This window comes from Cataglyphis hispanica, chromosome 3 (genome assembly GCF_021464435.1).
Source record: "Cataglyphis hispanica isolate Lineage 1 chromosome 3, ULB_Chis1_1.0, whole genome shotgun sequence".
NCBI classification, from domain to species: Eukaryota; Metazoa; Arthropoda; class Insecta; order Hymenoptera; family Formicidae; genus Cataglyphis; species Cataglyphis hispanica.
In genome coordinates this window covers 88,158-110,912 of record NC_065956.1, presented here as the reverse complement: position 1 = coordinate 110,912, position 22,755 = coordinate 88,158, and the positions used below count along the sequence as shown (strand labels likewise).

At 31.8% G+C, this 22,755-nt stretch overlaps 2 protein-coding genes and 1 non-coding gene across 9 annotated transcripts in view; all 3 read right to left on the bottom strand.

The window, feature by feature from the left end:
• Positions 1-17,350, bottom strand: part of LOC126859544 (von Hippel-Lindau tumor suppressor homolog) — a 42,699-nt gene extending 25,349 nt beyond the window's left edge. The window contains exons 1-2 of one of the 3 annotated variants that reach the window (XM_050610949.1): positions 16,776-16,921; positions 1,541-1,700 (exon numbers count right to left, since the gene is read on the bottom strand). The gene's annotated coding sequence lies outside the window, so the exon portion shown is untranslated. Of the gene's footprint in view, positions 1-1,540; positions 1,701-16,775; positions 16,937-17,122 lie in introns of those variants that run through there. The other 2 variants (XM_050610947.1, XM_050610948.1) reach the window with 2 other exon arrangements.
• On the bottom strand, positions 16,265-16,363 carry Trnay-gua (transfer RNA tyrosine (anticodon GUA)). The gene is made up of 2 exons: positions 16,327-16,363; positions 16,265-16,300 (listed from the first exon to the last, which is right to left on the bottom strand). It is a non-coding gene; the product is annotated as a tRNA-Tyr (tRNA).
• Positions 17,351-17,769: 419 nt separating the features above from the next.
• LOC126859543 (pyrroline-5-carboxylate reductase 2) lies at positions 17,770-22,594 on the bottom strand. 5 transcript variants are annotated; one of them, XM_050610942.1, is made up of 8 exons: positions 22,438-22,594; positions 21,744-21,836; positions 20,371-20,508; positions 20,025-20,095; positions 19,341-19,517; positions 18,814-19,026; positions 18,352-18,517; positions 17,770-18,254 (listed from the first exon to the last, which is right to left on the bottom strand). In XM_050610942.1, exons 2-8 carry the CDS (start codon positions 21,745-21,747, stop codon positions 18,130-18,132), a joined length of 894 nt encoding a protein of 297 aa, XP_050466899.1. In that variant the 5' UTR covers positions 21,748-21,836; positions 22,438-22,594; the 3' UTR covers positions 17,770-18,129. The 5 variants fall into 5 exon arrangements, with proteins under 5 accessions (XP_050466899.1, XP_050466898.1, XP_050466902.1 ...); XM_050610941.1 differs by lacking the exon at positions 22,438-22,594 and having other exon boundaries at positions 21,607-21,755; XM_050610945.1 differs by lacking the exons at positions 21,744-21,836; positions 22,438-22,594 and adding an exon at positions 21,586-21,724.
• Positions 22,595-22,755: the final 161 nt, after the last annotated feature.

Below are 22,755 nucleotides of genomic sequence, written 5' to 3'. Positions count from 1 at the left end.
TAGAAGAATAAAAATATATTGACTATCAATTTAAAATTTATATTTGATATGTCGTATGTCGATAAATATAGATAAAAAAAATTCTAGAATTTTCTCTGTTTTTGTCGTTCGTTGAAAAATTGTGATATCAATATCTTTTTTTTATTATTTCTTTTTAAATCATTTCATACGTTAACTCGAATTCTCGATATATCCTTTTTTTGCGCATACTTTTCTCACTAAATATACATATGTTTCGCGTAATATTTTTCGTTTGTCAGTTCTGAATTGGCATAACAAATCTCGAGAACACGCCGAAAGAAATTTTGTCCGATTTCGATGAATCAAAGCTCGAACAATGAAATCCCAGAAAAATATGAGAACGATAACACAGACTGCTCAGCTGGCGCCAGCTTTACTCTTTCTCTTTTTCTTTTTTCGTACGTCGACATCATATTCCTTATTTTTTTCCTTCATAGGCCAACTAAATTGAAGCAGATCATTATAACACACTGATATTTGTCGATAACGAGTTTGTAAAATAAAAAGATGTCGCGCACTAAACGCGATTTTGAAGTTGGATAAAATTTTGCAAGATGACAGACTAAGATTAAAAGACTCTTGTCAGTGAAGCAACTGAAAACTGGAAAATAAAGGTTATAACATCTAATTTTCGATGCTTTAAGAACTGTAAAAAAATTGCTTTCGTCCAAAAACATACATACTTTAAAATCTCATAAGTGTCTCTTACGAAAAAAATACACTTCTTCACATTATTTCTATTTTGCGCCTCTTATACTTTCGCATCCCAAATTATTAATATCATCCAATTTAAATTTTAATTTCAATTACCCTCCAATTACAGTTATATATACTATAATATATATATATATATATATATATATATATAAATACATGTATATTATAATAATGATACATACATATATAATGTATGTATAAATTATGTACAAAATATATAATATTTCGTAAATATCGCTGTGTGATAATAAATAACTAACCGCGTCTTTCGTGTCTGTGATATTTGTCTAACTTCTTAAGGAAAAATCCCTTTATACGACAACAAATTCTACAATCGAAAATTTAGTTCCGCGTTACTGGTAGTTTCTTCCCTCTCTTCTCCTCTCCCCCTTCCATATGGTCACTATACACACTTTCGTCGAGTTTCTGAAGAAAAATCTACGCGAAACAAAACAAGCCCTTTCTCTCCTCTGCTGCTTTAATATCACGACACTCTGTACATTTATATAGAAACAGGCTGCGTGGATGTGGTACCAAGAGGAAACGTGTCTGGCATATTCTCTCCTCCAGTTGTCGAAAACTCTTCACCGTTGGTTGGCGGCGCACTCATACACGTATACCCACACACACACACTTCCCTCTCTTTCTACTTCTCCCCTTGTCCCGCCGGACAACACCATCACTAGTATATCCCTGACAATTCTCCGACTAATTGCCTAGTTTCCTATAACCCTCCTTTCCTTTCTTCCCTTCCCTCTGCAACCCTATTATCAAACTATTAGAAATCTCTGTTTTTCTTTACCTGATATCTATATTGTATGCTTGGAAGATGAAGATTGAACATTGACAGTATTGAAAATTAACTCCTACATTCGTCTCTTTATGGTTAGACATCCTTCATCTTATCTTCTTTCGATTATTTCTAATGTTTCTCCATCTTTGCTTTTCCTTGTCTGTTTCCCCTATCATTATAGAGAAACATGAAAAGTATATCGGCATTTAACATATCTTGATTATGCTCTCAGCGTGTATGAATGTTATTATAATTAGGGGGTTCCATTTTCTTCTTGCACTTTTATTATTCAGAATAAAACTACCTATCAAAGAATAAAAAAGAGAGAAAATATTCACAACTATATAGAAGTAATAATACAATAGAATATAAATATCAAATATATGAGGCAAGCAAAATATTTATGTGTAAATAATGTTATTTTTATTCTTACTTAATAATACTCATTTAGTCACTAATATGATAATCTTGATAAATGTAAAAAAAACACAAATTGCATTTGAAAGTTGATTATTGCTCATCAAGCATTGAATATTCATAAGAAATAAAGCAAAGTGCTAATATTAACAAAATATATAAGTACAAAAATATTCTCTCTCTCTCTCTCTCTCTCTCTCTCTTCTCCATCCGCGCCCATGCAATTTAATTGGATTGCAAATACGAAAAACGCGAGAGCGGAAAAGCTTACATCGCGGAAACAAGAGTGCATTTGATCTTCCTGCATATGCATATGATATATTTCGAATATGCGAATATATATAGCGCAACGGCGCACTTAGCAACTAGCAATCTTCTTCACTTGATCGATCTTTCATAAAGAATCTCAAGTTATGCCTCATGATTAGTTGTTGGTGAATAATCTTTCATGCATAGCTTTGAGATAAAGCAAAAATTTGTATGCAAAATGACAATGCACGATGCGTAAAACATTAAAAATATATTAGCTCTTGATGCTATTTCGCGGCTTGATCCCAGTTTAATTTCGGCCGCGTTATCTCAATGCATAATTGATATAGCTCTACAGAAAGTGATAAAAAAAATGAGAGAGAGAGAGAGAGAGAGAGAGAACGGCTTCATGAAATATACTATGATATCAAAAATATTTTCGCAGTAATAACATATAAAACTTATGTATTGAGAAAAATAAAATAGATGAAACGTTTAATCTCTCTAATTCATTTTAAAGTCATTAATTTTAAAATCAATTAAAACATCAAACTCCGGATACATATTATTTCGGCTAGAAAAGAATTAGGAAGAAAGGATTTAATAAAAATAACATTATAAAAACCTTTAAAGAATAAAAGTAATTACATTGAAATATTATATTTTAATAATATAAAAATATAAAGAATGCACATGAAATATATACACACGCTCATACAAACACATACTTGATTACAAAATCGCAAATGTTTGGAAAGAGAGAGAAGCCACATGTAATTAAGTATTTAACAAAATATTTTTATGTATGAATAAATCGCATACTTTTACGCTATTCTTTGTATGATCTAGCAATGTCGTTTCTAAAAGCCTTTTTGCAGAGCAGACGAGACTCGTCTCCATGCAAATGTGCCTCAGATTGAAAAGGAAGGAAACAGAAACGACAATAATAAAACACAAGATAGAAATAATTGCAGTACAATACTCTTTGGGCGCCCCGCCCCCCTCCCAAAGATATTGTACAATTGTAAAAATGAATAAATCAAAACAAATCAAAACAAACGGCGAAAGAAAGACAAAAAGCTCATTAGGAAGATCGCAAATTTAAACGAGGAATAATTTATATTTCATAGATTAATGATTTTACAAACTAATTCGTGCAAATAAATTTTTCTTTCCACAGCTTGTGCCATCTAAAGCTAGCGCTATACTATGCGCGTATTCGCGTATTCACGCGTATTCGTTTATATTTCGTGAATAATGTAGATGGAGAATTCGTCAAAATCAACCAATGATATTTCTTTATATCGTTCACAAATTACGAATCACGACTAGCGAATACGCGCATAGTCTGGCGCTAGCTTTACAAGTGTTGCAATGATTTGTTACGCTGCGCTTAACGAATCTTTAAACATATTTTAAAACAATGCCAGATAATGTAATGTTGTAAATAATATACGTCAAAACATTTAATTCACTCAAAAAAAAAAAAAAAATTGTTCTCGCACAAATGTGTATTCTGAAATGTGTTTGTACATTCATTGCAGCTTAATTTAATTAGAGATAATAACATGTAGTTTTTGATAAAATAATTATATACTTGTAATTTACTGTATATTATTAGTAAATCACTCATAATTACACTTCTAATTAATTACACCAATTGCTTTAAATTAATGGCCAAATCTTCACAGAGTCATTTGCTTTAATAATAATAATAGATATTTATATAAATTCCGTATATGCGTATGTGCTTGCGCACGTGCTGCTCGTATAAATTCCATAAATAAATATTAAAATATATGATTCGAATTATATTTTGTAAAACCGAATGTACTTTATAAATAATAATGTATACATTGCGCACTGTTTTATTACATTGACAAAAATATACTATCGACATTATTTTAATCAACATTGCGTTTAAAATTGCTAGCAAAAAAAAAGTTATAATGACTAAAAAATTATTCTTGTAATTAGCAGCAGACACTTCACATATAATTGCCAATATCCATTTACATATCCGTAATTTTTTCTCTCGCTACACGAGATATTTACGTTGCGCGCGCGCGCGCGCGCGATCTATTGCATCGGATGATACTAGATCAAAACGTTGAAAATGCAAAGTCGTGTTACTTTCGGATCAATTTTATAATTTAACAATCCGACATCCGGTAGTAAATAGAAAATTTTCGAAAAGGAAAGACGAGAAATAGCCGACCTGTAGCTGCATAAAACTGCAATAAAATGCAAATAAATCGTTGCAAAACGATATGCAAGAGTGCTTTGGTTTTGCAATCCGGCACGTATGTAACACTGTTATACGAAAATCCTGACGTTACATTCGTCGACGTTTTCTGATCCGGTATAATCATTAAGAATCCCTCATCCCGAGTACTGCCGCGAGAACTTTCGGAGAGAAAATCGGACAATACGAACGACGGAGAGAACGACGGAGTTTACTCCGCAAAACGCCTCCGGAGATAGATGCGAAACAGAGTTGTTGGACAAAATGTTATAACAATCCTCTAGGAGAAAAGGAAATTTTTCGAAAAGTTTAATAAAATAAGATAATGTGATAAAATTCAATAGCATTTATAATTATTTATTTTTATTATGTTAAAAGTTTTGATCTTTGTCGCATTTATATAATATCTATATATATATATATATATATATATATATATATATATATATATATCATAGAAATGAAATCAGAGTTGTTATGAAATAGCATTATATAGATTTGCCAATTATTTAAATTTCGAGTATTTTACTAAAATTTAAAAAATGTCATTTTTTTAAAACTGTCAGTTTTCTATCTTGGCAATTTATTTAACAATCGAATCGATAATAAAAATAAGTAGCTGTGACAATTATCTAGTTTTTGAAAAACATTTCCATAAATTAGTTTTTTTTTTTTTTATAAAACTTTATTGGAAAAGTTTTGAATACTGTTTTAAAAATTTTAGTCCCAAATATGATTCCAATCGATCTTGATTAAAATAAAGAATCCATTCACATAAAAAGATCGGCATAATCTTATATACATTTTCAAACATTTTATTAATTGTCAAAATTATCTGTTTTGACTTATCAAAAGTTGAAGTAAAACGTACAAACATCAAAAGTTTATTGATATCAGAAATTTTAAGATATTCTCTATGGAAGAAAGTTAAAATTTTATCAATTATAATATATCAAATCTTGTAAAAATTATGTTTAACCAGTCTCATCAGCTATGTGTAAAAATGCAATGTGAAAAAGCCATGTAATGGCATTTTGTACGGCGTGAATGTGATGAATGAAAAGAATTAATCTGCGTTTGATGCGACATTTGGTAACGTCTTTCATCGGCGAAAGAACTATACTCCTCATCAAAAACATTTCTCAGACTGGGAACAATTCCATTCCAGAGCGCAAATCCGAGCGTACATCACAGTCAAACAAGAAGCATATAAACCAGCAAGAGAATGGAACGAAAAAAGAAGGAAGAAGAGAAAAAAGAAAAAGAAAAGGAAAAGACGTGTGACGGAGGAAATTGTCGCCAACAAAAGCGCGCCTCGGCATACATGAGATTTCGATCTGAAAATATCGACAATATTTTCCGGACGATACCTGCTGCAATAGGAAAATGAAATAGACTAACCAAATGTTTAAGAAACTGAGCCAGATACCGTAGAAAACTCAAATCCCGAAAGCTTTGCGATTCGATGTAACTGGCCGTTCGAAACAATACTAGCTTTCAGGAATTTCATCAGAGACTAGTTCATCAGAATGTCTGAAAAATTAAAAAAAAAATGCACTTCAGTTGTACTTATTAATTTCAAGAAATAAAACAATGCGCAAGTATATATACAATATTTACGATTTTATATTACACGTAAATCGTAAACACCATTTTTTTGTGTTTAAAAAAAATTATTCGCAGATATAAATTTAAAATTGGAAACTATTACTCTCTTTCATCAGTTTAATTTGCAATTGTTCAATATTCTTACGATAAATATAAATTTTATTCGAGTCAGAAAAGAGGAGGATAAAATAATAAAGTTATAAAATTTTATTTACAAAGCACGGGTGTTTAAAATGGCTCGGATGTTAACGCGGAATCATCGGATGTCTAGATACAAGAAATACAGTGGCGTAGTAGTACTCGATAAGAGTAATTAAATTGATTTATATCTTTCGATCGCTAACGAGTCTATACAAATGGAGTAAAAGTGATTTTGAAACTTTGGCAATGTATAAAAGTAAGTAAAAGGTGCATCGTACCGTAATGTCGAAAGATTTAATTTTCGGTCAAATCATCAAAAAGTATCACGGTTAGAAAATTATAATATTGTACAATAGAGAAAGTAAATATTACAAATCTATAAATAATTCGAAACTAATTTTTATTGCTCTTAAAATTGTTATTTATTCCAAAGAAGCACATTTTTTATGACATTTACATAAAATTTTAATAATGCCATTGTATATGTATACGTTGCTATAAAATTGTGTTTAATATCTCAAATTTCTGACTTATTTTTGATTCCTTTAGAATCGATTTTTTTCCGTCATTGTGTAATTTATATATTGCATAGAAGATACTTTTAGTTGAAAATATTTCAGATGATAAACGAAACTGAAGAACGCGACGGAACTCAAACGACGACGTCCGAATCATTTTTGGTTAATTAGCCGGCCGAACATACTTGATTGATAGAATTCAGTTATCGGAAAGTTCAATATTGGCTGCCGACAGTCAGCCGAGTTGGATATTCAGCGGAGACGAATGTCGGCGCGAACAAAGCTATGGAGAGAACTTACAAAGTCAGTTTGTTGGAACGCCACGCGGCACGGTACAATGTTGGTTCGATTGTCAATTTATATTCGAGAACTGTCATCGTCTCGTCCTAAGTCCTAAGACTACTCATTATCAGCGATATCGACTTTTGTTTTATAAAAAATATCTTTCCTCGCACAAGCGTTATACATTAGACATTAGAATATTAAAACAATAAAATTTTTTATCAAGAAAGAGAAATATTTCTCAAAATATATTCTCAACATATAATTTTAATTTTCAAACGTGATTTTCCAATTATTCATATAATTAAAACCGCTAAGGATAAGACATTTCTTTCTTTTTGGCAATGTTAGAAGAGAACTAATGGTCTATAAAATAAAACTTTTTGATTTTTTATAAAAATTTATTATTAAACAACAATATCATACGACGGCGACAAATATATTTGTATACTAAATAATTTCCTCGATATTAGATTAGTATTTGTGTGGCTAACCAAAAAAATTATTCAACATGCTATGATTATTATTTGCTATTATGATTTATATATATGTAAACTATTTTTTCAATTAAAATTATTATTTGTAAACGTTTGATTAGTCGCATCGTGTTAAAATAACGTTTATTGCATGGAATGGAACGAATATCGTGATATGCTATGTGCGCGTGAAATGATAACAAAAACGAGTAATAAAAATAACAAAAGACATTCGAAAATTGAACGGCAACGATTACAATTATTAGGAGAATGCTTTTTATATTGGTTGCTGGCCATTCCTGCTTCGAATATCCACCTAAGACAAGTGTCTACGCGGATGCTATGACCCGTATAAAGTAGAGTGAGCGAAGGATATAAGAATAGGAGAATAGTAAGAGAGAACGAGAGAGGAAGAAAGAGAGAGAGAGAGAGAGAGAGAATTTATCGAGAGCTAGTTTATTAGCCATTAGGGAAGGACCAGCTTACGGAATATTGTCCGGGCAATGTATATACACGAGTGCCGATCGCAGTCGCACAAGCTGCAACCAGCTGCAGCCTGTCTGCTTCCGAAAGGCGGAAAATTGAAATCGAACCTCTATCGCATCGCTGTCGAGTGTATTCGCGACATCGGTGGCTTTGTCCTTCCTTACATCAAACTGTATTTTGTATAATTCCGCGCGCCGCAAAATAATTGTGTTTTCTTGACGATATAATACAATGAAATATTTACGCGTTTCAAGAATGTTTCTATGTAAACTTATGTAATTTGTATATAAAACATAATTATCTCAAATAAATTACTCAATAAGTATAAAAAAAGAATCAAATATATATATATATATAACTTATATTATCGATGTTTTTATAAAAGCTTTTTATAAAAAATTTAAATTAAATTAATTTATTGGCAAACTGTAAGTGGCAAAGAAATTCTTCGTATATATACATTTTTTTTTAAACGTCTTTTCACTTGTCTCTTTAAAATTGAAAAATTACTTTTTTAATTGAATAATAGCTTTATAATGTTGCACTTTTCCAATTCTAAAAACGATAAACGTAGGATTTAAAGATAAAACGCTATAAAATCTTCAAGAATATCTAATAACTAAAACTTTGGTTTTGATCCTGCTAACTTAATAGAGGTAACTAAAACTGCACAAGCGCGTAGATATTCGGAAACATGCCTTTAAAATATTTTATTACGCGGACATAAATTCTCTCTCGGAACAGACTCATTGTTGCAGGAAATGTGTGACGACGAAAGAAGAAAGCAGAAAAGCAAGGATAGAATCAATATTGGTCGCTCGTGATATTTGTTTGGGATGCGACTGAGAAACGGATTGTGCCGGCGGTACCTGGCAACAGAATGAAAAGACACAATCGATTTCGGACAAAGATCTTTTCGTCTAATCGAAAATCGTCGTTCTCGACCATCAACCACAAATATTGAGAAGATGAGGCGCAAATAAGAGCTGCACAACGCATGACAAAAAAATATCTCAATCGTACACTTTTATATATGATATAAACTATGTATGAGTGTAAATATCTCTTTCGCACATGCAAAAATTTAATCTTTGAAATGCCTATTTAATTACTCATATAATGGCAATCATATTTTTTTATCTCTAATTGTTATATAATCATATAAATAAGAAAAATAATGATGTTGGTGATGTAAGATTCTATGTATATGTACAATACAATATAAGATATGTAATAATAAAAGATAATTAAAAAAATAAAACAAACAGTAATGAAATAAAAGAAATTAAATAGTAGAATAAAATGTGAAATAAATTCTTCTACATTCGATATCTTAAAAATGTTGTCAAAATTGTGATAAAATCAGCTTTAAGTAAGCATAATACTTCCCGAATATTTTTGAACTTGTTTGTTTGCGCTGAATAAAGCTAATGAAGTAGCTTCAATATCGGGGATAATATATGTATAATTCTTGAATATCTTTGCCGGGAAACGCATGCAATTCGCAACAAAGAAATTGTCAAAGTGGGTTAGTGAAACGAGCGAGGAAACAAGAAGCTAGCAGTTAGAATAGACGGAATTGATAGTGATCTTAATTAAAATTACAGGGTTACCGAGACCGTCGCGTAACACTTTCGCGCGACTCACCGTCACCATTGGTCGGCTCCCCCCATTCGCATCGTTCCCGATTTGCATAACAGTAAAGATCCCGAGGATCACACTTTATACTGCCGAGAGATATGTTACACGCGGCCATTACTTAGGCGATTTCATTAACGCGATGCGCCTACTCTCTCTTGGCGAATCTAACTAACTTCCGCAACCCATTCCGAAATTACAATACAGCTAAGATATTGCGTTGCACCATTGCGTTGAATCTCTTTCGAAACTTTCACTTTTTTTTTATCACGCATGCACGCACGCACGCACATATATATATATATATATATATATATATATATATATATATATATATATATATATACAAGGTATCCCAAAGCACTCTTCTCTGAGACAACGTTTATGAGCGGGTAGAGCACAGTAAATTGAACAGAAAAATCCTTTTTTTATAACGCTTAATAAAGAAGTTATTATTAAGTAAAATTTGGCTAATCAGCGTCGACTTTTATCCGGACGTGCACGTCAATGAAGCGCACACCTGGTTAATGATGCGCCATAACAACGGAGCGCTCACGTACACCAGGCGCGCGGTTCACCGATGTACATTCGCGATTTATAAATCTTTCAACTTTCTCACCAAACACCTTTTTTTACAAAAAAAACAAATGGGTACACGTTATGTGTTATGTGTCGAGACATTTATACATACATTATGAATATATGTATATAATTATGTTTTGTTGCGTCTCGTTCCTCGTGTCTTGCAATGCTTTGTTCCAATAGATAGGTTTCGAAAATCGTAATATGTCGAATAAAACACGTAAAAACACATGCTTTTTTCGCGGGAGAAATGCTCGCCATTTTCGAGCGAGGTTCTTTGAAAAGCCATGAACAGATGATTAATAATATCATAATATATATATATATATATATATATATATATATATATATATATATATATATATAGTTCGAACCTAGCACGATAAACAGAACATACCAGAAAAACATTCTGCGCTTCATTAACCGCGCTAAGCTCTTATTTATTTTTTGAACTATATATATGTTTTGTCTCGATAAATTTTCTTATTAACTTGCATCGGCAGCAATAAAAATGTCCAATAATATATATCCAGCAGTTGTTATTTCACAACTTCGCATCTCAATTTAAGAACTATATTTTTTTAATAAGCATAATGTGTGTGTCTCAAAGACATTTTATGCAAACATGTCGTCAGAGTGTATTTATAGCCGCATCATTAGCATCTCTTCAGCTATTTTTAATTCGCTGTAATTGATAAAATATCATATCGTAACGCATATCTAGAAGCACACAAACTCTAGAAATACTTTGCTAAAAAAGATTCTCAAATTTTTTCATAAATTAATTCCTCTACGCAAAATTATATCACTAATCAAACTCAATCCCTACTTGCGCTCTCTCTCTCTCTCTCTCTCTCTCTCTCTCTCTCCCCCTTCTCATATTTAGATATAATCGTGACAGAAATGTCTCACATGCGCGACATTGCTCTACGTGTTATTCGGGCATACTTTAGTGAGTTAGTAAAGCATAAAATTACGAATTCGATACAGCCGTATAAGCGATTCTTGGCACGCGAATTGGGAATGAAATGGAGCATGATGGAAAAGATGCTTTCACGCGTTCGCCAATAGAGCCGATATTTCCCGTTCTTTGTCTCGTCTGATAAAGATGATAATATCGTCGAATAATACCGCCGAAAGCCCAACATGTCCCGACTCTAATCTACATGTTATTGGTTAGGTAAGTTGTCAGGCAACAGTGAGACGAGTTTAATAACACAACTTTACAGAATAAAAAAACCGTTTGCTCTCTATAGTTTCACTAGTGTTTGTATATGTATATTTCGTTTCCGTCATATTTCTCAAGAAAATTGATTATAAAAATAATATACTCATATACATAAATACATACGTTTACATATTTATTACGTGATACAAATACAAATACAATTTTTTTAGAGATACAAAATTTGACTTTTTTTTTTACTTTTCCAAAATGCGATTTTGTCAGATGAGATTATTGATAAGATAATTGACATCATTCTTTAAGAATTTGTAAATTATTCAATGATATATGTATAAAACTTGCTATTACACTTCAATGAAAATTGCGCAATGCTTCGCTGTCAATTAGCAATTATTATCACGCTCTGCTTACGCAATGTACGATGTACACTGTAATATCCCGTGTTTGCTGACATTACATTGTGGTATTACATTAAATTAAATTATCTATACATTATGCATCAGTTCCAAAGATGAAATTATGGAGAAACAGGTGTGTAGCCCACAGCAAACCCTTCAAGCACAACAATCATTGTTATTGCAGATCCGCCTTACCTAATGATATGAAAAGCTCTTTGAGACGAGAGATAATATGTTAATCTTGATAGTAAATTGTGAGTTAATGTATCCAGAGGCCTGGAGGGATTCGTGCAATCGTGCATTTACATATAATTTTTCGAGTTAAAAAGCATTCTCTTTATTTCTTATGTTTCTCTAAAAATTCAAAATTGAACTGGATATCAATATAAATTTCATCCAAATATAATCATAAAGTAATAAAAAGTAATAAAAATAGTATAATTACATTCGTATGTTTGCCGGAAAAAAAATAATATACAAGAAAGAGAGAGAGAGAGAGAGAGAGAGAGAGAGAGAGAGAGAGAGAGAGCGAGCGCGTCCGCGCATTCGTTAACACATCTCACATAATAACACGTATAAGGAATGTTTCTGAAATATTTGGCCACACTTTAAGAGCATAATTTATTTTTTTATCGTAAGAATGGAAAATCTTATAAATATGATTTTGAAAATGCTTGCGAACAAAGTTCGTATAAAATATGAAAATTTTTGATACATGATAGTTTACTCTGTGATGCATGAAATATGTATATCGTTACAGAAAACAATTTTTTTTTTTTAACAAAATGTACAACTCTTTTATATCTTTATAAATAGAAATATGCTTCTGTTTCATCATTTATTTTTTTACTACTAACATTATATGCACATTATATTAACATAAATTCGTATTAATATTCGATCATCGGCGATTCTTTGGTTAGATACGCTTTAAATTTTGTGCACCAGTCTATCAAGCAAGTTTGACGAGCCGCAATTTCGATCGAAATTTCGCGCCGATTGTATTATTTCGGGGACGCAGCTTTTCGTCACTTTATTTTACAATAATAAATAAGCACACCACCACTCATGTATTTTTATGAGAGCGTCGATTAGTCGGAAGCGACCAGACGAAAGTATCGACGTCGCACGTGATAACGCACCGTGTCGGAAACCGAACGCACTAATTGAATCGTTTTGTGTGTCGTTCATGCCGACGGCACCGACGAATTTAACGGCCGATTACGCGTCACGCCATTAAACAGAAACGTAATATATCTATCGTGCATGGATATCCATGCGGATCGAACAATCATCGGCATTCGTAAAATCGAGCCAAATTATTTCGAATCAAAAATTATATAAATTTACGAATATTATCAATTATTCGCGCATTTATGATGTTTTTTTCGTACGTAAAGGTTTTTCCTAATTATTCGTATTAACGTTGAATTCGATCGTGCATGCTCTTTTTAGCGAGAAAAAATAATATTTAAAGCAAAAAATGTATATATACAGTATTTATACATGCCAGATCACATTTAAAGTATTATATGTAAAGAGCGGATAGAACACAGTAAAGTGAATAAAAATATCCTTTATCATTTTTTTCCATAATGCTTAATAAAGGAATTATTATTGAATAAAATCTTGGCAATCAGCGTTGACTTTTATTGTTAGCAGGACACCGAACGCACGTCAGTGAGCCACGCTCCTGATAGTACGGTGGAGCGCTCACACGCGGCGCACTACCAGACGCGCACGACTCACCGACGTGCGCCCAGCTAAAGATCGGCAATGATTGGCCAGACTTTACTCAATAATAACTTCTCTATTAAGCGTTATACAAAAAAAATGCTAAAGAACTTTTCTATTCTGTCCTCCAGCCATTCACGAGCATTGGCACAATCTTTACCGAACATCCTGTATAAGAAACTTTTAATAATTTTAGATCGCAATATAAAAAAAATTCCAGGAAATAATTTTACAATCACTCTATTATGTACCAATAGTAAAAATATGACTGCAACGTGCTACATGTATTACAAATATATACGAGGTGTGCTATTGTTACACACGCACCACTATCGAGCTGCCCCTCCCCCACTTTGCAAAAATAAAAAAACCAATAATCCATAATTATGAGCTATATATGAGTTTTCAATATCCTGTAAATTAAAAATTTGGAGCTCGTTGCATTAGCAGGAATTTAATATTTTGTGTGAGGGGGGCTGAGTCAATATCATCACTTAAAAATATATATTAATTTGAAAGCTAGCTATAAATAGATCCTAATTCTGCCGCAAAGATTGATTAAATATTTTTATTTTTAATTGGTAGGGGGCTGAGTCAATATCGACTGCCCCCTCCTACCCAAATAGAAAATATTAAATTTCTGCCCAGTGCAATGAACTAAACATTTTTAATTTATATGAAAGCATAAATAACTCATAATTGTGGGCTATTTTTTTTTTTTTTTTGGCAAGATGGGGGCTAGCTCGATAGGGGTTACACACACTATTCAATATCTTAAATACAACAGTAACAACTGAATTAACAATTATATGTATATCACAATAAGTTTTTTTTTTGCTCTGACAAATATTTAAGTATATCGATAACTTTTTCGGCAAGCAGTAATATCATATTACATCATTATGAAATGTCGATCATAGCATTATCGTCAATGCAAAATGTCAGTCATATATCTAATGATAATACATTTACATGCGAAATAGTAGCAGATCATGAACGCGCGATATAAATCAAATCATATATATTATTTTCGTCCTCGTATACGTGCATTACCACTGTACATGTTGCATACGTATAGCTTTACTAATATATACAAGCCACATTATAAACGTAACGTTTAATTTGCGATAAATTGTCAATAAAGGAATATTACCGGATATAATTAGATCGAGCAAACAAATTTGGAACATCATTAAAATTTAAGTCATCTATATTGTTCGTAATTTTAATGCTAGTTGTTAACTAATTTAATGTCAATAAAATTAATCATTAGTGATTTATTCGTCCTTTATCACTTTATGCGCCATTTTATGTAGATATATGATATATGTATTATCTGATAATAAACGCCCCTCCTATAAAACTCGTAGATTACGCAGACTACCCATTAAAAATTTTAGATTGAAGATTAAAGACTGAAATTTGACTAATCAGAATAAAGAGGATTAAAATTTCTTTGTCCTGATTGGTCAAATTTCAATCTTGTATCTTCAATCTCAATCTTCAATGCATAGGGTACTGATAGGCTTAATGCAGGTAGAACGGGTTAAACAGAATAGGAAAGTTCTCTACCATTGTATATATACTTGTACATGTATAAAATTCCAAAGCTAAAAAATAATACATCATACTGTATAATTATATACACACATGTATGTATATATATATATATATATATATATATATATATATATATATATATATACAGAAAATTGCAACACAAATCACGTTTATAAAATACCGTGTTGTTTAAATAAATCCCTTCTCTTCTCTATCGCAATCTATCTCTCAATACGTGTCAGCCGTCGCACCTTTGCGCGCTAGATAATTTATTGCAGTACCTATATACATATACATATCACACACACACACACACACACACACACACACACACACACACACACACACACACACACACACACACACACACACACACACACACACACACACACACACACATATATATATATATATATATATATATATATATGTATATCGGGCTACCAACAATATAACCAATCTGCTGCCCGGCAGAATGCAGTGGCCAAAGCGCCAATAAATATGGATGGAGTAGTAATATGTTATGGCTAGAAAAGACGATTAGGACGCGACTATAAATTATCATGGATATATCGGGAATACACACGTGTCCTATGCGACTGTGCCTTATGGTCATCCCATATATCCAATAATATGGATATTTTTCGGACTTTAATCCGTTTAGTTACGAATATTCATAACCGCGTGTTCGTTTTTAGCTCGTTCGTCTCGATTACGATATTTACTCGTCATGCCGTATCGCGATTTCGTTTTTTTTGCTTTCTCTAAATGTCATAAATATTTTTATTATATACGAAAAAAACTTCGAATTTGAAAAAATGGATGATTTTGATGACAAATGTCGATCCAAAAAATTCTTGCTTTTAAAATGCAAAATATAAACACTCGGTAACATTAATTTAATTACGTGGAAACATTTTAATTATCATCCCATTTTATTGTTCCCAAATTAATAAAATATAGAGTATAGAGTTTTTTCTACATACAGATGTTTGTTTATGTAAAAACAAAGATTTCATAAAGCACGCAGAAATCGTAAGAATTCGCTTTTAGTTTATTACGATAAAATCTTTTCTCGATTGAATTGTTTCTCGATTAAAAATTAAATTTTTTCTAACAAAAACGTGTAAATATTAATGATAAATATGCGTATTATTCAGAAAAATGATGAAATAAAATGAAATGTGCAACAAATATCACGAGCAAAAAAAATTCCTTCGAGCCGGATTTGAACCAGCGACCTATGGATGGCTCCAAATTATATTCAATAATCTACTACAGTCCACCGCTCTACCAACTGAGCTATCGAAGGTTATACGAGTAACGTGATATTTAGCATTCAGGAAGAATCATTACATATATATATATATATATATATATATATATATATATATATATATATATATATATATATATATCTTCGAGTATTCTTTACTCCAATGACGTTTTGCGTATCGTAATAATTTCACAATACGTCCATTATATGTATAAACAAGACTAATTTGATCATCAAACTATCATCAAACAATATATAAATATACCGCTATTAAATATCAAGCTCTAATAAAGTAATTGGACATGACGTGTCAAAAACGTTCACCCTTGCATCGCGAAGCGATGGCGTTAATTTTTCCTAATGCTTCTTACATAACCACGCATGCATTATGATAGTCATGCATGACGTAAAGGTCAATCTCGTTTTTTTAAGACTATAGTATATTTACCCAATAAATTCTGCAAAAAATCTCGTAAGAATTTATCACAAGCCTGGATCTCTATCGCTCTATTGGTAAAATTCTAAAATAATAGATTTCACACGAACAAAACTACTTTGCGACACATCTCATCGATGCATACATCATATACATATAACTGACACGAGATACGAATCACGACAGCGCAGGTAAAGTTAGGTAATAAATATACGGACAGTCGCGTTAGTTGCACGCGCAGATTGGCTGATAATCGCGTGCCACTACAAATCGCGTCGAAAATGTAGATTTCACAGCAGCGTGGTGAAGAACCATACGATAATCTAATTCTATCTAATCTAATTTAAAAAGCGACTCACCAAAGACCTGCCCAGTGTCTCGTCCTGGCCGTCTCGAAAGAATCTTTCCACGCTAACACGCTGTCACGTTGCGTCACTTTCATCGAACATCCATAAAAATGTCGTTGTACTCTTACGTTCACGTTCACATCGAAACTTCAATCAACTCGGATCTCGGATACATCGCGCAACAAACATTAGCACACGCGCAAGATGGTGGATTACTTGCATCTCCCACCTTCCACCTTCTACCTCCCACTTCCGTTTCTGCACCACAGGCGCGGGCTCGGGCGCGGATAGATTTGACGCGAATCATATACTCATAGCGACATCTATTAAACGTCGTCGAAACACGATTCTTTCATTCTAAACTTTTGTATTCTTCATAAATAAATGACAAAGAATTCGTACTTCTGGATAAAATTTTACTGTCAAATGGACCTTGTTATAATGCTTTGATAGAAGTGTACATAAATAATATGTACACAATATGAGTAGGAAATCGCGGAATCAAAGTGGATCTCGATGTATCCGCTCAAGCGCCAATTTCACCAAGTCCGGTTAATCGATGATTAAAAAATTAGAGATAATTATTTACACGATGTGTAAATAATTGTTTCTATTTACAGTAAGAAAAGAAAAATTTCTTAGAGAAACTAACAGAATGCTTTCTTATTATGGACGGTAGTATTTTATTCTGTTATTACACAATAATTTAACATAACTTTTACACATGTGCGTGCACTTGTGAGCGTATGTGCGTGTAACAATATTTATCGATATTTTAGTTATTATGAAATACCATTTGTGTATACATGATAATTTTACAACTGCAAATAAACATATACGATTAGATATCTAACCTACGATTAGATATTTTATTATATTCTGCGTTACTTTATTCTTTTAATATTTTTTTAATTTTACGTACATATATCCACATTTACATATTTAATCCTTTAAAATGCATGTCATCGATATACAACACATATTATTATATGTATGTGTAACAACAATTTTTGTTACTACTAATAATCTTTTTCTGTTTGTAAACTAACTTCTCTACATCGAAGCGTTGCTGCCTCTATGGCATCAATTAGTGCCGATCTTAAACCGTGCTTTTCTAAATGATGAATACCAGTTATAGTGGATCCTATAAAAAAGTTGAAAAAAATGTAAATATTGATTAAAAATAGGAGATACATTACATTTTTTATATATTTTACAATATATACAAATATATTTCTGACCTGCTGGTGAAGTTACGTCGTCCTTAAGCTGTCCTGGATGAATATTTGTCTCACGGACCATAGTACCGGCGCCTAAAACGGTTTGCGCGGCGAGTTTATACGCGATGGATCTGGTAAGTCCCATTTTCACACCACCATCAGCCATAGCTTCGATTATCATGTATATCTGAAAGAAATTTTCTTTCCCCATTAATTATTTTAATAAATTTTACAAGAAAAGTGCTTGAGAAAAAATCCAAAAAGATGCAAGGGAGAAGTGAATAATGCATACTAATTGCAAGGATAGCGGTAAGAAACAAAAAAAAGATAATGGTCCCTTTTCTCTTTTTTTCTTTTTAGATTTAACGATTTTCTCTATCAACTATTGTAACTATAATAAATTAATTTTTCACATAGATTATTTTCTTACACACGCGTTTGAAAATTATATTCACGAAACAAATTAACGGAAAGCTTACTAACATAAGCAGGACCGGAACCGGCCAAGGCAGTAACAGGATCAATGAGATTTTCCGAGACTTCTTCGCAAATCCCTACGGCGGAAAATAATTTCTTCGTGACCTCGGCATCCTTATCGCTCGCATACTTGCCACGCGCAAATACTGTGGCTCCGCAACCCACTAATGCCGGTGTATTTGGCATTACTCTTATCACGGGTGTGTCTTTTGGCAGCGCCTGAAAATATATCTTTTCTCTAGTATGTCGTTACATTTTCCTTTTTTCGTTACGACTAGTTTGCATGCAATAAATCATCATATGACATCAATAAATTCTTATTAAAAAAAAAAAAAGTTTTAAAAAATTTACAGAGGAAGAAGTCAATAATAATATTGCTAATCGCATTAATCGCAAAGGTAGCAATGAAAAACATCAAAGTATAAAAAAGAAACGTATATTATACTCTTTTCCCTGTTTTTTTTTTTTTTTTAACCCAATTATCGCTATTAATTCTATTGTAATAAATTTATTACAATAGAAATATGTTTTACCTTTTCTAATGAGGTCAAGGAGATACCCATGGCGATGGAAATGAGTAATTTCTTATTGTCATGCATCTTCAACTCTGGCAGAATTTTCGGTACAATTTGTGGCTTCACCGATAAGATCAGCACATCACCGTACTTTATGACTGGAGCATTAGCGAAAACAGTATTTGATCCCATTTCCTAAAAGTATTAATAAATCAGATGCATCAGATTTGATATGTACAGCGTACGCGTGCGTTTTTGTATGCGCGTGCAATATGTATTTTTTAGATTTAACCCAATTACCGTTATTAACTATCGTAATAAATTTATTACAATAAAAAAATGTATATGTACACACACACACACACACACACACACACACACACACACATTGCACACACATACAAATATTGCATATTAATTACATCTTTTTTCCTTCATTATTATATATCTTTGACCGAGTTTATCTTTCATTCTTGGAAATTTCAAAGTACCTTAATAACATAAAGCGCAAACATTTCTTTTCTTTGTTAAATGTTTTTGGTATCTCACAAAGAAATTACAGACTGCCGATTCATCACAACATATAATTGCGAGTCTTATCATCTGTGATACTTTCTTATCGAACATTTTATTATAAACAAAAGAAATGTTTTTCGATTTATTATCGATCTTCACATAAGATAGAATAAATTATGATCTCACTTTAAATGTTCCAATGCTATCAATATCATTTGGAAGGCAACTGGCTAGCATCATCTCGCCTTTGCTTAAATCTGTAAAATAAAAAAATAAGTCTTGTGAAAAGATGCAAAAAACATATTCAAGATATTTTCAATCATTTTTGTTGAATTAATTTATATACATTCAACTATTTTAATTTTACATACATATATATGTGAGTGTGTGTATGTGCGTATATAATTGATTTTCATCTATAGTCTATATATTATTAAAAAATATTGAAACGTGTACATTAAGAAAAAAGCAATGTATCGTTAAAAATATAGTACAACTATATTTTTATTTTTTATACAGAAAAATTATTTACCCGCTCGTATAAAACCTCTGGCGAGGGCCTGAGCCATTTTTCCTCCGCCGAGAAAGCCGATTTTCAACATGTTAGTATTGATGTTTAACGGTAATTTCTGCTTCTTCACCTCGCCATCCGCGAGAAGTTGATCGCTCACTGTGATGAAAAAAAAATATTACTCTCACATAAATTATTACTCTCCAATATTCACTAGAAAAGCAACAAAACAACAACGATAAAAGAGAGTATTTAGATGCGATTTAATTAATCGCACGCGGAAATTATTTTAATATAACAATAATCAAAAAGTCTAATAATAATAAGTTTCACGCCTTTTGCTCCGTTGTTCACGAACGATTCAACTATCTCTGTTTTTAATCGTTTTCATACAATGAGTTGCAATGCGTATTTATAAGTTTAATATTTCACGCTGATACTAACGCGCGCGCGATAAGACGACGGCTGAAGTTTATAGGTTTTGCCAAGATCCAAGATCGGTCTCGTATTCAAAAACGCGATATTCATGTCTCGCATCTCTTTCTACATCTTCCGCGCATCATCTCTCGTTGTTTTCTACAGCAAAGATATTTTTTACTTTTATGTAATCTCATGCGAGAGATAACAACACTTCTCGTGCTTCTCATGTGTATTACATGAATCAGCTGGAAAATGCGCAACCGACTGTGCGGTTGACCCTTCTTTCAACCGCTAAACTTATTCGATTGCACATTTGTGGTATAGTTTGCTGGGACATGTAATTTCTGTCTGTTTCATCGTAATAATGAACAAGTATTAAATCAACTTGTCTCTTCGCGGCTGTACTTACTCATAAGATTGTGATCATTTTAACAAATATTTTAACTAAAACTATTACTGCCTTGTTAATCATAATAACAATGTGTAATAACAACATCAAAATAGGCCACATACAGCATAATTTTAGGATTACAATTTTACAAATTTAACATATTTTTAAAGAGATTGATAGATTTTCTCTCTTATATATGTATATATACTATATATAGTTTAAAAAATATTAATATATAAAATATATAACATGTATAAAATATATAAAATATTAAATAACTATATACATACATATAATAATGTACAAATATTATGTATAAATACAAATTATAATGTACATATATCCACACATCCGCACGCGCGCGCGTGCGTACATACACGCTCGCACACATACGTACCCACACGCACACGACAGATATTACTTACCACATGATAGATATTACTCACCATACTTGCGTATGTTCAAAATCCGCCGAACACGCCGTTTTAATTTCACAAAAGCCATTGTCTTCAGATCAACACTCATCTTCATGATTGCTTCGCGATTAATGTATTAATGTATAATAAATTAGAACAAAATTTACCCATTAGATGTGCGATGTGTAATAAAGATTTAAAAATCTCCGTTGATTTAATAGTTTTTTTTCGTAAAATCCGAAACTATATATGTACAGATTCTGAAAAGAAATAAAAAAGTGTCTTGAAATATTTTGCGTAAATTTACTTTATACGTGATGTGTGAATCTCTCACTATACCCATATTAGTTTTTTAAACTTATTTAGTATTTTAAGTCAATATACAATAATATGTACGATATCAACGAAATATATCATATTTACATTATATGTCTATTTATTTAACTGATAGTGAGATAATATTCTTGGTAACCATGACATAAAGTTTAGACCTTGGCCGCTAAGATTAAATATAATATTATTTCATATTGCATGTAATCATCTTACATGCACAGTATAAGATTGATAATTACAAATAAGAACTCCCTTCCCCTCCCACTCTTCTTTACTTTCTAGCCTTTTCTTATATAAATAAAACTGTTATTATGCAACTACTTATATTACTAATTTTACTACTATAATATATAATATTATTAATACCAAATACTAATATTATACAGGATGAAAAATTTCAAACGTAACAAACCGAATATGTCAATAATTAAATGAAATATTAAAGTCCAGTTTTTTTTCTAGATTGTATTGTTTCATGGGTTAATAATTTTATGTAAACACTGGACAGACTGAGACTGAAACACTTACATGTTTTCGCTATATATCGAATGAAATATTGATTAAATGTAGATGATGCCGTGGATATAGACTGATTGACAATCACTATCACATGTTGCAACTATCACATGTTACTCTTTCACTCGTAATCAGTGCAATGTAAAATCGACGATACTTTTTTCCGCTGGCGATGATCTCATTACTACGCGTATCAATGATACTTTTGAACATTCTTATATATTTTAATCACAGCCTATCTGCTACGGAAATTTTTCTGTCGTCTACCCAATTAAAACTCAAACACAGTCGATCCCTCTTCACTCTATTGTCCGATATCATATGGCTTTC